The 15,040-nt window shown below is 31.6% G+C and overlaps 1 protein-coding gene and 1 non-coding gene across 2 annotated transcripts; both read right to left on the reverse strand.

Annotated features, from left to right (window-relative positions):
* Positions 1-601: 601 nt before the first annotated feature.
* Positions 602-683, reverse strand: TRNAS-UGA (transfer RNA serine (anticodon UGA)). Its single transcript has one exon. It is a non-coding gene; the product is annotated as a tRNA-Ser (tRNA).
* A 1,230-nt stretch (positions 684-1,913) lies between these two features.
* Positions 1,914-4,544, reverse strand: LOC129888921 (uncharacterized). Its single transcript, XM_055963986.1, has 4 exons — positions 4,053-4,544; positions 3,220-3,290; positions 2,479-2,665; positions 1,914-2,390 (listed from the first exon to the last, which is right to left on the reverse strand). Exons 1-4 carry the CDS (start codon positions 4,161-4,163, stop codon positions 2,241-2,243), a joined length of 519 nt encoding a protein of 172 aa, XP_055819961.1. The 5' UTR covers positions 4,164-4,544; the 3' UTR covers positions 1,914-2,240.
* Positions 4,545-15,040: the final 10,496 nt, after the last annotated feature.

Here is a 15,040-nt window from a genome sequence, read left to right on the forward strand (position 1 = left end):
CATTATTTTGATGAATCACTTCTTCGAATATGAGAAGATTATGCAAACACTTACTCTGTTTTAATGAATAGACCTAATCGCAAAACTTTGAATATAGAATTCAAAGGGATCAAATAGGAGAGGATACTCTGAATCATAAAACTATAATAATTTTTTTTTCATACTCACAAGTATGTTATCTAAGAAATAATTTACTGTGTCCTAAATGGACGTCAACTTAATTTATTAAATACGGATTATTGTATTATTAATAGAAGTAGTAAATCCATTGACTCTAAAAATGGGCATAATTTGAGGGCCTCCACTATAGTAGAAAAATTCAAATAATTTTCTCTTCTGATAGACACATATTTAGTTTCAAAATGGAATTAATTATTGAACCCTCCAAGTAATTCGAAATATATTCATCATTCCTTTATGTTAATGCTAATTTCATGCCTCTTAAATGTTGCTTCTCCTTAATTAATCTCTTTTAAGTACTTTGTTCCTAGTGTCATCATTTTAGGTTTCTCCTTAATTAATCTCTTTTAAGTACTCACGCCTCTTAAATGTTTCCTTCTCTTAAATATCTTTAATTTTCAAAGAAGGAAAAAAAAAAGAACGTCAACAGCAGGGTTCGAACCTGCGCGGGCGAAGCCCAACAGATTTCAAGTCTGTCTCCTTAACCACTCGGACATATTGACATTGTTATTTATAAGTAACAACAATTTTAAATATAAATCAAAATCTGTGTCTGAATGAATGAAATTACATGTAATACTCAACAGAAATAAAGACTCGATTAAAAAATAAAACTAAAATAATACTTTTATAACCAACACAAATTGCATAACGAGGAAATTACACACTTTCAGGGTGTGTTCGGTACGAAGAAAAATACTTTCTTTAAAAAATATTTATATATGATCCAGATAAATATTAGGAGAGTTGGAGGTGAGGGTGGGAATGGGGGCTATTGGGATGAAGGTGGAAATGCCGTGTGTAGAAAGGATACTATCAATATGGAACGTTACTTGTAGAATTTAAAGTCATTATCCTCATTTTTAAAGAGTTTGATTTAAAAATTGTTGCAGATGAATTTTACTATAAGACTTATTAATTAGAGTAAAGAAATTTATTCTCTCTGATTCAATTTATGTGATTGTAATTTTTTTGTAATTTGTTTGAAAAACAATGATAGATTTTTAAGCTTTCGATTTTACCCTAACAAATTTTCATAGCACAAAAATATTATGATATGCTATATAATAATAAAAGGGGCGGATTCAAAGCTTTATGTACGAGTTTCCTAGATTATAATAGCTATTGCTCATATATATTTGATTGTGAACTCAGTTTTCGATGTAAATTATTGTAAGAATTCGTAAGCTTTAAATCATGAATTCGCTTCCGGGTCTCAAATATCCTCTTTTCACTCAATTAACAGGTACCAATGAGAACCATATTCCCTTCTATTCAGTATCCTTGTGCTGCATATGGAGAAGTATACTACAATGGTGTGTGCAACAACAAGCATGATACGCTAACGCATTAAATGAAACAACATGGACGATGAAGATTCATATAGCAGTCTGAGCTTGCTCGGGATTGGTGCACAGTTGTTGATGTTATAAAGATCAGTCCTCATTAACAGATGCGCAGTTGTTGCACATGTTAGACTAGATAACTTTGCCGCCGAAGTTTTTCGCTGATGAGGAAAAATCACCTAGTTTATCTTTATCTCTTCAGGATTTGAATCCTCGATTTTCGAGGTTTGCAACTACTTCATTGACCAATAGTCTACACCCTTAGATGCACTTATCTCACATTTAAAACCTTATGCCAATTAAACCAGCGCTTTTAAAAGTGAGAAAAATGCATAAATGTTTTGAGGTAAAAAGCCTTTTTCCAGTGTGTAACTGTAACTTCCTTGATATCTCACACAATGGGAATATTTCTTTCTATCAAAAGATAGTTAAGAAAGACAAAAACAACATATCAAAGGTTCAACAACATAGACACTTGAGAACACAAACAGAACTGAAAATTATAAGCATATGACTAAGAATACATGATAAATTATGCCCATAGAAAGATTAGACATCTTAAGATATTGCAAACTCCAAGTTAAACTGTTTTACCAAGGCAACAAAGGAGGAACGCGAAAAGGGAACCAAGAATAAGATATCAATGAGATGATGAATGAAAATTTCCAGAGTCTTATGAAGATCACTCTCCTAAAAGAAAGATGCATCAGAATTTTAGACCTTCAATGTCATTTGACCATGCCAAGAGAGTTTCTTCATTCCTACTCTATTATTGTCATCAATCAGGTAATTCTTTGGCATACACTCCATTCTCAACATGTCGTCCCCAACTGCTAAAAGTTCTTCGTATCCTACTTCATGTTCCTGTAACATGAATAATTAATTAAATTTAGATCATTCTTAAAGAAGTGAATATTAAAATCTTTGACATATCTTAACTGGAGTATGTTACCGAATTGAACTTTGAGGTGAAGGCAGGACGATCTGGTTCTATTGCTGCATCATAACCATTATTGGATCTTTCTTCTTTAGGGACTTCACTCTCAGGATCGAAGATTTTCATATGTGAAATATTTTTTTCACTATCAACATTGGATGATTGACTTTTCAACAAGTACCTACGCCTCCGCTTTAAAAATCTGAAATTTAACAAGTATGATATTAGGACATTACTCTTCTTTCTTCTACTATATGTGTTGTGTACTGCTCTACATTTCGTATTGTTCCATTGTTGTTACTACTTTCATTTTTGTATTCTCTTTTTCAAACTCTTTGAAATTCTTTACTTAAACTGAGGATCTATCGAAAACAATCTCTCTAGCTCTATGAGGTAAGAATAAGATCTGCGTACACCCTACCTTCCCAAGATCCCACTAGGTATGTCGTTGTTGTTGTTGCACTCTTCTTTCTTTTTCTATTCTTTCCATTCTCTTTTTCCTTTACATCATTTGAGAGAAAAGAAAAGTATCCATAATAGGCAATACCAATTAGTTGAGATTAAGGTTTGGTCGTCGTAAATGCATATAAGTGTGAGATATAGAGAATCTCCGGTTCTTGAAAACCCATTATTTGTTTAAAAGACGATATATTGAGTATAGTAATGAGAAATGGGCCAAAAACAGAACGAAATGGTTATAGAGGATTCATATAGCAGAATATAACTAGTTTAGGATTGAGAAAATTATGATCATACAGTATTTCACCCAATATGTTATCTCTCCTCAGCTTTGCAGCCTGCAACTTCCTCTTCTTGGAAACAAAATCCTATACACAATTACCAGACCATCATCACACAACTAACATCCAGAAATATCATTTTGAATACAGAATCTCATCTACAGAACAGTCAATAATCACATGAAGAAAAAAGGTAATTCATAATCCTAAACTAATATATGTATTAGTCATGGTATTATTTAATCATTTGTTTCCTAGGATTTTTTGTCCATGTATAACTAATACATACCTTATTCAGTATTATAAGATGTATAACTAATGCATAGAAAACCATGGTATTAGCAATATATGGGCTATTAACACATGGATAAACATGGTTAAAGACAGAACTATCCATACACCAACCAAACAGTGGATAAGAATTAATCCTAGCATAACTAATATCAGCATTACTAATACACATGGGCGGAGTCACCATAGGCAAAGGGTGGTCCGTGCACAACCTTCACCGGAAAATTATATGGTGTACAAAGGTTATATGTTAGCTATTATGAGCATATTTAATTTTGCACACCCTTAACACAAATGAGAAGAAAATTTGCACACCTTTCGCCAAATTCGTGGATGCTCCACTACTAATACACCCTATTAAGTATTATTCTTATACACTCTGTCGTAAAAACACCCTTAAAAGTAACAAATAAAACAAGCAAAATAAAATACCAAACTCAAATTAGACAAATCCACAATTTTAATTAGTAGGAAAAGGAACCAGTGGAAACAACAAGATAATCGAAGTCAAACTAATTAGGGTTCACAAAAACATAAAAAATAAAGAAAAGTTCAAACCTTTTGCAGTTCTAATAACTCATTTAACAGATTTTTCTGCTTGAGCTTCACTTGGGATTCTTCTTGATCAACAAAATTAATTCCATTGAAACCCTCTATAGACCTTTTCATCTCTATTCACTAGCACATACCCACCAAGGAAAAAAGCCACAAAATTCCAAGAAAACTCAAACCCACATCAAAAAATCAAATCTTTGAAATATTCCATATATACACACACTTATTGAACATGCTGAGAGTACTTGGTCAGTTTTATCAAGAGGGATAATGTGGATGGGGGTACTTAAATAAAACCCCATATATGGAAGGGGAAAAAAGGAGGGGTTAATTGTGGAAAGAGGTTGAATTGTGTTTGTGTGGGTGTGTGGTTGGAGGACATTAGAGGAAATCTTTGTTTCCTCCATCTCCTTGCCATATATCTTTCCATTTGTCTTTCTCTCCTTTCTCATTTTTCTTAGCATAAAATTTGTATTAGGTTAATATATAGCACTAGATGATTATTAAAGTCCTCAAAATGGGCTGCCCTACCCAATCTACAGTGTAGTCCTTTTTAACTTTGGATTTCCATCAATTAGAACGGGTTGACCTTAATTTAAGAAATGAATTTTTATATAAATAAATTATTTTAAATTAATAATTATTTTTTTTAAAATATTTTTTTATTACATCTATAGCATATTTATCTTAATTAATAATTAAAATTACTCTATTAACCCCCTCTCTCTGTTTCTTCCCCCCTTCCTACATGCTTCTTCTTCTTCTTCTTTTTTCTCTTTCTCTTTCTCTTTCTTCTTTTTTTTAAATAATAATTAATTATTCTAATTTAAAATTAATTTAAATAGTATCGAAATGTTTGAAATTCACATATAATACTTATAATATATTTGTATTAAAATATTTTAATTATATATTCACCACATTTATTGAAAGATGCCTATAATATGTATCAAAAATTGATTTCAAAATGTATTATAATTATTGTTTATTTTTTTCTTATTAATAGTGCTGAAATATATTATTGTATTATAAATATTTTAGTTATATATTCACCATGTGCATTGAAACATACCTATACTATATTGAATTCAAAATCTATTATAATTATTTTTTCTCTTATTAACGGAATATATTATTGTATTAAAAATATTTTAGTTATATATTTACCACGTGTATTGAAACATCTCTATAATATGTATAATATATTTAATTTAAAATCTATTACAATTATAATTCAATATTATACATTGTTATGAATTCAATTGTTGTTATTTCAACAAATATAATACATTTTAACAACGTAAATTAATTTGAATAATACTAGAATGCTTGAATAATACATTTGTATTAAAAATATTTTAGTTATATATTCACCACGTGCATTGAAACATGTCTATAATATGTATAATATATTAAATTTAAAATGTATTACACTTATCGTTTATATTTTTTTTTATTGTGTTAGAAATACATTATATATGTATTTATATAAGAAAAAAATATTTAATTTAAAAAGTAATAAAAATCATTTTTATAATATTTAATTCAAAATTAAGTTTTAAACTAAAATAATTAATTATTATTTTTAAATGAGGAAGAAAGAAAAGGAGAAAAAAAGGAATAAAAAAAGGAGGAAAAATGGACAAAAAAAGAAGAGAAGAAGAAGAGAGAGAGGGGAAGAAAGAGAAACAGAAAAAATAAAGGAAAAAAATAGAAGAGAAAGAGAAAGGAAAAACATTTTTGGTACTTTTTTTTGTTGCTATTTCACGTAAAAAAAAAGATATTGTTATTTTTTATAAAGGTGAAATATGTACTAAAATTCGTAATTAATCTTATATACTATATTATTTAAGTAAATAAGCCTTTAAGAAAAGGTGCATAGGTTCACCCTGATTGAGCCCTAAGCTCAAGATAAAACCCATTGAATTTTTTGAAAAAGCTAACGTCGGTTTTCACTAATCGAGAGTCAAAATTGATGGTAGCTATTTGGAATCGAACTCAAGTATCTTTTATGATTTTGAATAATTATATCTACTACTCGATTACACATGTTTTTTGATTTTATATTTCCATTGTTTTTCATCGTACTTTTAAATTGAAATTTTACACTTCAAAAATTGATCATGTCAGTCAATTTTTGCAACACAATTATATAAAAAATGAGGAACTGTGTCGATTTATTTTAAAAAAATTATAATCATCCCACCGAATTAATTTCCTTGAACATCCTTTGTTGATGCCATGTGTCCACCCTTTATTCTGCCACATATACATGTTGCTTCTTATCTAATACAACAACTAGGGATGGCAAAATCAAACTCAACTCGTCCAACTCAATCCAACCCATTTAAGTTTGAGTTGGTTATTGACCTTCCCATTCATTAACTCAACTATTTCAACCTAACCCATTACAACCCATAAAAAATTGAATTGATATGTAATCCGAATTGGCTCATAAGAAATCTTATTAAAATATTTTTTTTTCAATTTGATATGTTATATATAGGTATAATTAAAAAAAATAATTTTATTAGGTACTAAAATAGTTTAAAAGAACAAATAAAAAAATTAAACTTAGTTGGATTGGGTTGAGTTTTGATTCGTTATATAACCCATTTTTACCCAATCCGTTTTGATCCAAATTAATTTGGATTGAATTGAGTTTTGACTCAATTATTATCTTAACCCATTATGACCCGTCCAAACTTGGTCCAACCCATTTCATTGTCACCCCTAACAATAATTATTAATTGAGTGACCATTTAACGAATCAATATTACATCATTTTTTTTCTTTTTTTTGTTCATCATATAACATAATGAAAATACCAAAATGGCTTAACTCAATCCAGAAAAAACAAAATTAAGAAGATGTTGATCCTAATTATAAATTAAGAAGTTCATGTAGGGATGTTATATTTTTCCTTTTTCCATACAAGTAGACATGAAAATCTCTTACAACATAAAAAAAATCCCTTTGCACAATTTAGCATGGAATTAATCTCATAATCCGGAAAATATAGTAGTCTAGTGACAATCAAAACCTTAATGAAAGATCTCTCATTATCTGAAATTAATCTTATATTATAGAGTTGTAAGCTGAAACTGCTCTTTGAGATAGTGAAGTTGGTTGGAAATCCTACCCATTGTAGATCCTACATTTTTAGCCCGTTGAGCAAGGAGATTTTCCACGATAATGTTTTTTACTTTACTATTTCGAAAACTTAAAGGAACCTGGTTCCTTAAGATAAGTAAATGGTGCTAGATTACATTCAGAGTTGAAATTTGCAAAAAATATTCATAATCCACGTGAAGAGATTGTTTGTACCACGTGGAAGGATTAATCAAAAAGTAGCTAGGTACTATTATTGTTGACTAATAAATCTTTATAAAATTATATTTATTTGAAAAATTGTAATAACATGCAATCGTAGGAATTGATTTATAAAAGGTACATGGATATATGTAATTTATTAATGTGACACATTAGGATATTTTGATACCTTATTTATGAAATATGGTTTGCTCAGATTGTATAAGAGTTGGAACTTTTTAAATAGTTTTCACAAAAACATACTCAGTGTTTGACAAAATGCCTGAAAGAAATGTGGTTTCTTGGACTGTTTTAATGTGTGGATATTTACAACAGGCTAATGTTCAAGAATCGTTGTTGCTTCTCTCTCGGATGCTCTTATCAAATATAAGACCCAATGAATATGCTTTTTCCGCTAACTTAAAAGGCATGGTGGTATTCTTGGTCAATTATTGATGTATACTCGAGATGTGGGAAACTTGGTGAGGCTGAAAAGAAGTTTCATGAAATGCCAAAAAAGTGTCTCATAACATGGAATGTAATGATAGCAGGGTATGCAATGGGAGGATTTGATGATAAATCTTTGTTTCTGTTTGAACAAATGCAAGAACAAGGAGAAATCATGCCAGACGAGTTTACGTTTGCAAGCTCATTGAAGGCTTGCATTGGTTTTAAGGCAGTCCGTGAAGGAAGCCAAATTCACAGTTTTCTTATTACTAGGGGATTCCTTATTTCCAGCCAGAAAGTTATTGCAGGCGCCCTTATTGGTTTGTATGTCAAATCAGGAAACTTGTTCGAAGAACATAAGGCGTTTGTTTAGTCAAGTTGAACCTGCTGGTTGTGGGTTGTGCAGTAAAAATATCTGCTGGTTTAGACATATGTGTAGTAAATTCAATCACAGATATGTATCTAAAATGTGGGTTAATAGAGGAAGCCGAAACACTTTTAGATGTTATGCCTCAGAAGAATGTGATCGTGGAGAATTATGATCACCGGCTATGGGAAATATGGTCTTGTCAGTGAAGCAGTTGAACTATTCAAGAAAATGCATATGGATAGTATTGAGCTTGATGAGGTTTCCTACTTAAAACCTTCATGAGTAGAGCATTCTGCTTGCATGGTTGAAATACTGGGCCGAGTTGGATGCCTTAGAGAAGCTAAGGTTGTGATAGAGTACACAAGAATGTAGAAATAGGAAGAGAAGTCGGAAAGTAAGCTTTTCATTACACGATGTTGAAGATGAAACAAGGGATGAGAGCCTGATATTTCACAGTGAGAAATTGGCAATTGGTTTGACATATCTTTCTGGTGGCGATGAAATAGAGGGCCAGAGCTCGAAGAGGTAATCTCAGCCTCTTGCTCTCTCATAAATGAAAATACTAACATGAGAGTTCTTATCTTATGAAAGTATATGCTATATCATTGAATGAAACGAGCAATTTTGATTATTTAGCCTGTTGTTCCATGTCTCATTGTTGAAACTTTTTTGTTTGTGAAGAGTGATTCTGTAATCTAACTTCTCACTAGTAAATGTTAATTGCACTATAAATGAGAGAATAAGGAACAACAGGCTAATATTTAGTCCTAGTTCTCTAGCTCTCATACTCATTATTTGATACTTCTGTGCAAATACATATGTTTGTATGTTATACAAGTCAACAAGTTGATGCCGTTGCAGAGGTATGAAATTGTATGTCAATCATCTTTGGTTAATATTAATACACCATGAAATTGTATATAGGGATTATTGACATCATTCTATTAGTCTCTATTGTCCCAAACATTGTGGCACCCATATACAGAGCAAAATGTCTGGAAAATTAGCAGCAAGACAAAGGATATTGACATAGCAACAGGCAAGAACTTCCAAGAAACATAGATATTTTTCTTCAATCGTCTACAAGCCCTAACGATTAGCCTCTGGTTATAGTACTTGTTGACTTTGTCCATGGCAATCTCCACCTTAGAACTTCCACTAGACCTCACAAATGACCTTTGTATGATACTGAAGAAAGTGGAAATTTCATTATCAGTCAAATCTCCTTTGATAACACCAGCTTGTCTAAGCAACCTCACATCCTTAGTAGCATCTGCAATCCCATTCATTAGATTGATGTATCTAACAAATTCGAGCTTGGATTTCGACATGGCAGCTTCGTATAGACCATTAAGTTTCTAATTATGACTTCTGAGCCAGTCTTCATGGTGATTATAGGAAGGTATAAAGTCGAAGAAGCTTGTTCAAATTTAATCCTACTGATACCTTCATGGATGGGGCTACATCTGACTTCGGCATAACACCATAATCTGGATGCTGAAGGGATAGTACTGATATTCTCACTTTCTTTGTCTTCCATACCTTTCCTAAATAGCCCTGAAATCATTGACCATGGCACCTTTGCCACGACCTGATTAATAGGCTTTACAAGTTTTTGCACGTTTCTTTGGCCTATAGGCTCCAACACCTCCAAGATTGTTTCAAAGTTGTGAATGATGTCTTCGTGTTTATCTTGATCTTTATCATGATCATCTTCTTTATCTTTATCGTCATGTTTGATAATAATGGATGACATTTGAATAGGAACCGAAGTAAAATCTACATTATCATCTAGGATTAAATGATACATAAGATCAAGCAAATGAAGAGGAAGAGTTTCTTTGGCATTAACATTTCTATCATACTCATTTTTTGCAGGCAAAGGAAGTGGGGAATGCATTTCACAAAAGCGCCTAAACATTGAAATTAACTTGATGTCTTCTCTATCCTCAGGGGAAGATAAACAGAGAAACTTCCTGATTTGCTTCACGACCACAAAGGGGATTTGATTCTCAAGCATCATAAAGTCTCGAGTGAAAATGGTGTCATCAATGCTATTATTTTCATGATCATTACCATACGTTGAACGGAGGATGTTAAGCAAGAATAGACCATCTATAGCTAGTATCCAAGCTAATGTCTCCTCGTCTATGTCCATGAACCGGTTATAACAAGCACGTATAACAAGGTCATTGTCTCTAAGTTTATCGATCAAGACGAGTTTGAAATTGAGGATTTGATTAGGATCAAGAATGTCCTTGATGGAAACAAGTTTGTACCTTTCCATTTGATATAAGTCTGGCCTTAAATGATGATAAAGTCCCATGCCAATAATTTGAGGAGTATAGGCTTCTTGTTTATGTTGAGTTAATGTTTTGGGAATTTGATGGACACAAACAGGAGGGAGAAGATTTAAGTCAATGAAAACTTCTTTTTTCAAGGCATTGCTTTATGCGGTTTGTCCATCTCCTAGCACTTGAATTTGTGCAAACAATTGGATCCAATGCCATATTTGTTTGTGTTATATTGTTCATGCATGTTGTGTATGCATATATATTTATAGATGTAGAAATATATGTTAATTATATGATTGTATCACGTTTTGTTTATGAGTTTTGAATAGTATAATATGTAGGGGATAAACTATTTAATTAGGATAGAAATAGTCATTTTTAACTAACATGGTGTTGAGGTCATGTTTGGCAACATAAATAGTATTAATCTATAGTGTGAGTATTAGTTAGTCACGACATGTCTATGACTCTATGTATATTAATTCCATCTGATTTTAACATGCGAGAATATGATACTTTGGGTGTGTTTGGTACGGAGGAAAATATTTTGATTTTTTTTTCATGTTTGGTTGGTTAAAATATTTTCTCTAGAAAAATAAGTCTCTTAGAAATGAGAAAAATGATTTCATTAATTAAAATAGGGAAAACAAGTTATATAAGTGACGCCGCAAGTTCATTATCTCTTTCCCACCCACCCACATAACACCCTTACCCTCCTTCCTTTGACCATCCCAACCGTCCGTCACACCTCGGTTTGGGTTAGTTTTTTTTTTAAAAAAATTAACTAAATCAATTATGTCGGTTTAGTAAGCCTATAAATCAAATCAAACCAACATAAGGTCGGTTTTTTCGATTTTGATTTTAGTCGGCTCTTTCAGATTTTCTCAATTTTTTTACTGTTACATTTTGATTAAAAAATAGATCAAATTGAAGAGGTTATTCTTTTGATTGTGTCATTTCATATAGCACTTGAAGTTTCCAATTGAAGAAGCATTGGCACATGAATGCGTGATTAAATTGTTTAATGACATTTTCAAGATACTTGAATAAATAAAATTAAAAAAAAGATTTATAATGGCATCTCCAAAAAATTGCGTTAGGAAAATATATCAAAAATCATGAAAAGACACAACATATGTCAATTTTTTTAGTCATATTACAAGCCCAAGTATGATATAATATATCTAAACATTGAAAACTATAAACTAACTAAACAAATACTTACAAAGTAGATTATAATTAAAAAAAATTGTGTCTGAAGAAAATTATATATATATATATATATATATATATGTTGGTTTGGTTTGGGGCCCGTTTTGAATTTTTTTCGTTTTTGTTAATACCATACCAAATCAAGAATGGTCGAATATTTTTATTTTTCAATGCCAAATCAATCACACCAAACCACAAATCATTTTTTTGATAAGTTTGACTTGGTTCGTTAGTTTGATTTGACTTGGCAATTTGGAATGTACACCCTTACCCATCACCCCTAAACTCCCACTCCTATCATATTTCACCTTCATAATATTTTGCTAGATAACATATAGAAATATTCTTTTGAGGTAATATATTCTTCCACTTATCAACCAAATAATAGAGAATAAGTAAAAAAATCTACTGAAAATTTCTTGGGTACCAAACACACCAAATTGTATAAAATTATTCATATTATCACCTTAGAATATGCCAATGGATTATCATCTTATAGTAGAATATCATTGTCAAGCTCGAATGGGAAAAATCTAGTCAATATTTATCTTTACAACAGCTTAATAAACAAAATTGCTGCCTGCTGTGAATTGAACATTCCTAATTTGGACGAGTCAACAAATAATTAATTATAATTGGAAAATCATTTCCACTCTAATGTTGATTTGACATTTCAAATACTTAGGATAATTACTTAAGTTATGCACATGGTTATTTTAGAGGGAGAAAAGACATAAACACATCATTAAAGTTGTCCTAGTTTTTCAAAAAGATACCTTAATTTTGTGGGCGCTCTATTACTTTACAAAACTATTTAATAACTTTGTAAATGGACCATTTTGACCCATTTTGGCATCTGTGGAGACGCGCGTGATGTTCACCTCTCCCTTTTAATTAATTAATTTAATTAAAACTCACACCCGACCCGAATTGTTTGAAAATGAAAAGTCTTTCTCTTTCTTTTCATTTTCATTTTCATTTTCATTCTGTTTCTTAGTTCTTAGGTTGTCTCTTGCATTTCCACGTTTCTTCGAAGATTTGCTGCAATTTCCACTAGAAAATATCGATCATCTGCTACAATTTCCACATTTCTTGGTCAAAATTATTGAAGTTCTAGCTGAGTAAATAAGCTTAACATGTTAGGGTTTTCTTGAAAAAGATCGTATTTTTGCTATTATAGTTCGAGAAAACACATGTTTCGGAATTATTTGTGTAAGAAGTGTTAGAATCGACTTATTATTGTTGTTATCGACTTAACAGCTTAGGGTTTTCTTACCCACACTAGTATTGATAAAGATTGTATTTTTGCTATTATTGTTGGGGAAAACACATATTTAGGAATTATTTTTGTGTAAAAAGTGTTAGAATCGATTTATTATAGTTGGTTTTGTGTTATCGACTTAGTGCTAATGTTAGTTATTTTTGTCTTTTCACCTAATTTCTACTGTTAGGGTTTTGTGTCATCGACTAATTGCTACTGTTAGTATTTTTTGATATCGACTAATTTCTACTGTTAAGGTTTTGTTAGAGTTTGTTCCTGAATGTGTGTCGTTGAATTGTGCTTCTCTTGTTTACATGCTTTTTCAGGAAATGTTTTTTGTTTTGATAACTTTAAGATGGTATCATGAGGCAAATTTGAATTTGGTCCCCCACCTGAATATATTGGGGGAAATGTGACAAAATTTCTAGAAGTAGATGTTGATAGAATGTCTTTGAGTTGAAGGACTACATAAAGGATCTAGGATATACAACGGAATGTGACTTTTTCATTAAGTGGGATGGACTACTGGATCTTATTAATTATGAAAATGTTATATTTGACATTTTCAACATGATAAAAAGGTTGAGGTGTGTGTTTGTCATGGGGTGAATGAACCTTGTCATGATCAGGTCCCACTTGAATTAGAGTTTGTCCCCAATGTAAGGGATAGTGAGGTAGGTGAGGAATTTCTAAATGAGGATGAGGCTTGTAACTCTAATATTGGTCCTTCTGGAACATTCAATAATCTTTTTAAACTTCCTCTTTCAACTGAAGCTTCTCCATTTACTGTTCATCCTCCTTCAACTGAAGAAGCTCCTCCTTCTACTGAAAGTTTCTCCTTCTACTGTGGCTCCTCCTTCTACAGTGCCTCCTTTATCTGATCTTATAATAGATCATGAACTAAAAAATGATGAATTGGAAGATGATTCAGGATCTAAAGAGGATACTTATGAAGATAGTGAGGTTGATAGTGATGTCCATTAAGAGTATATTGATGTAAGGGCAAGCAAGAGGCATTTCAAAAGGTCACATAGGAGAAGTAGAGGTACTACTTTAGAACAGATTCATGTTCGTGAAAAGGGTCAAGATATAGGGCATGATAAGACAAATATTGGTATTAGAGAAAGCTTAATTGGTAAGCTAGGAGGTAATGAATCTTACTATATAAGTGATGAAGTTCCTAGCTTTGAAATAGGTGATGAAACAGGTTGCAGAGATAGTGAAGAGGTTGATCAAGTGTCATGCCTCGAGAGGATACCCTAGGCGTGGCCGGCACTCAAAAATCATTGCTGGTCCCCTAGAAAATCACTTGGTCTGATCACTCAGTCAATCAAATAGTAGAATACTCAGATAAATCAAGAAAATAGTCAAGTGGGCAAATGAATCAATAACTCAACAAAGAATAGTTTTTAAGTAAACAATTTTAAAAGTCAACTCAATCTCATAAATAATAGTATTTGCGAAAAAAAGACTCAAAAGGGACATCAACTCCAATCTACTCAGTCTATGTCTATGAAGCCTCTATCAACTATCAAGAAGGTGTCTAGACAAGTCCACGACTACCTTAAAATAAACTACTCATAAGAAGCAAATGAAATACTTCTAGTTCCTCCGAAAGCAAGGAGGTCTCACCACTATTAGGAAGGGAATGGATCTTCAAAGGTACTCTTGTCGAGGATCTCTAATACCTATGTCTGCATCATAAGACGATGCAAGCCAAATGATGTCAGTACATAAAATGTATGAGTATGTAATATAGTTGAAAGGAAACTTACTCAAAGATATTCAACTCAACTCAAGGGACTCAACTCTGAAAATAACTCAACTCAATAAAGATGCAAGTTCAAAAATATGCAATGTCTTTCAATCGACTCAATCATAGTTTTTCAAATTGACTCAATCGTATGAAATCTCAATCAAATCAAATCATTCATTTTGTATTATTATTGGGGAGTTTCTCTGAAGAACAACCATCATCATATGAGCGAGTGATGTACAATGAAGTGATGTCGTTTCCACACCCGTTCAATACTTTTCCAGTGTAAGGAATGAATCACTATCATTGGATCTACAATCAATCAAAGTCCATCATTTT

Source organism: Solanum dulcamara, chromosome 5, assembly GCF_947179165.1.
Source record: "Solanum dulcamara chromosome 5, daSolDulc1.2, whole genome shotgun sequence".
In the NCBI taxonomy this organism is placed as follows: Eukaryota; Viridiplantae; Streptophyta; class Magnoliopsida; order Solanales; family Solanaceae; genus Solanum; species Solanum dulcamara.

Excerpts from the sequence above, each read along its gene's own strand:
- LOC129888921 (XM_055963986.1), bottom strand. The coding sequence starts at position 4,163 with ATGAAAAGGTCTATAGAGGGTTTCAATGGAATTAATTTTGTTGATCAA. Across the intron at positions 2,666-3,219 it reads AACATATTGGGTGAAATACT|ATTTTTAAAGCGGAGGCGTA; the intron begins GTATGATCATAA and ends GTTAAATTTCAG. Across the intron at positions 2,391-2,478 it reads TCACCTCAAAGTTCAATTCG|GAACATGAAGTAGGATACGA; the intron begins GTAACATACTCC and ends TTCATGTTACAG.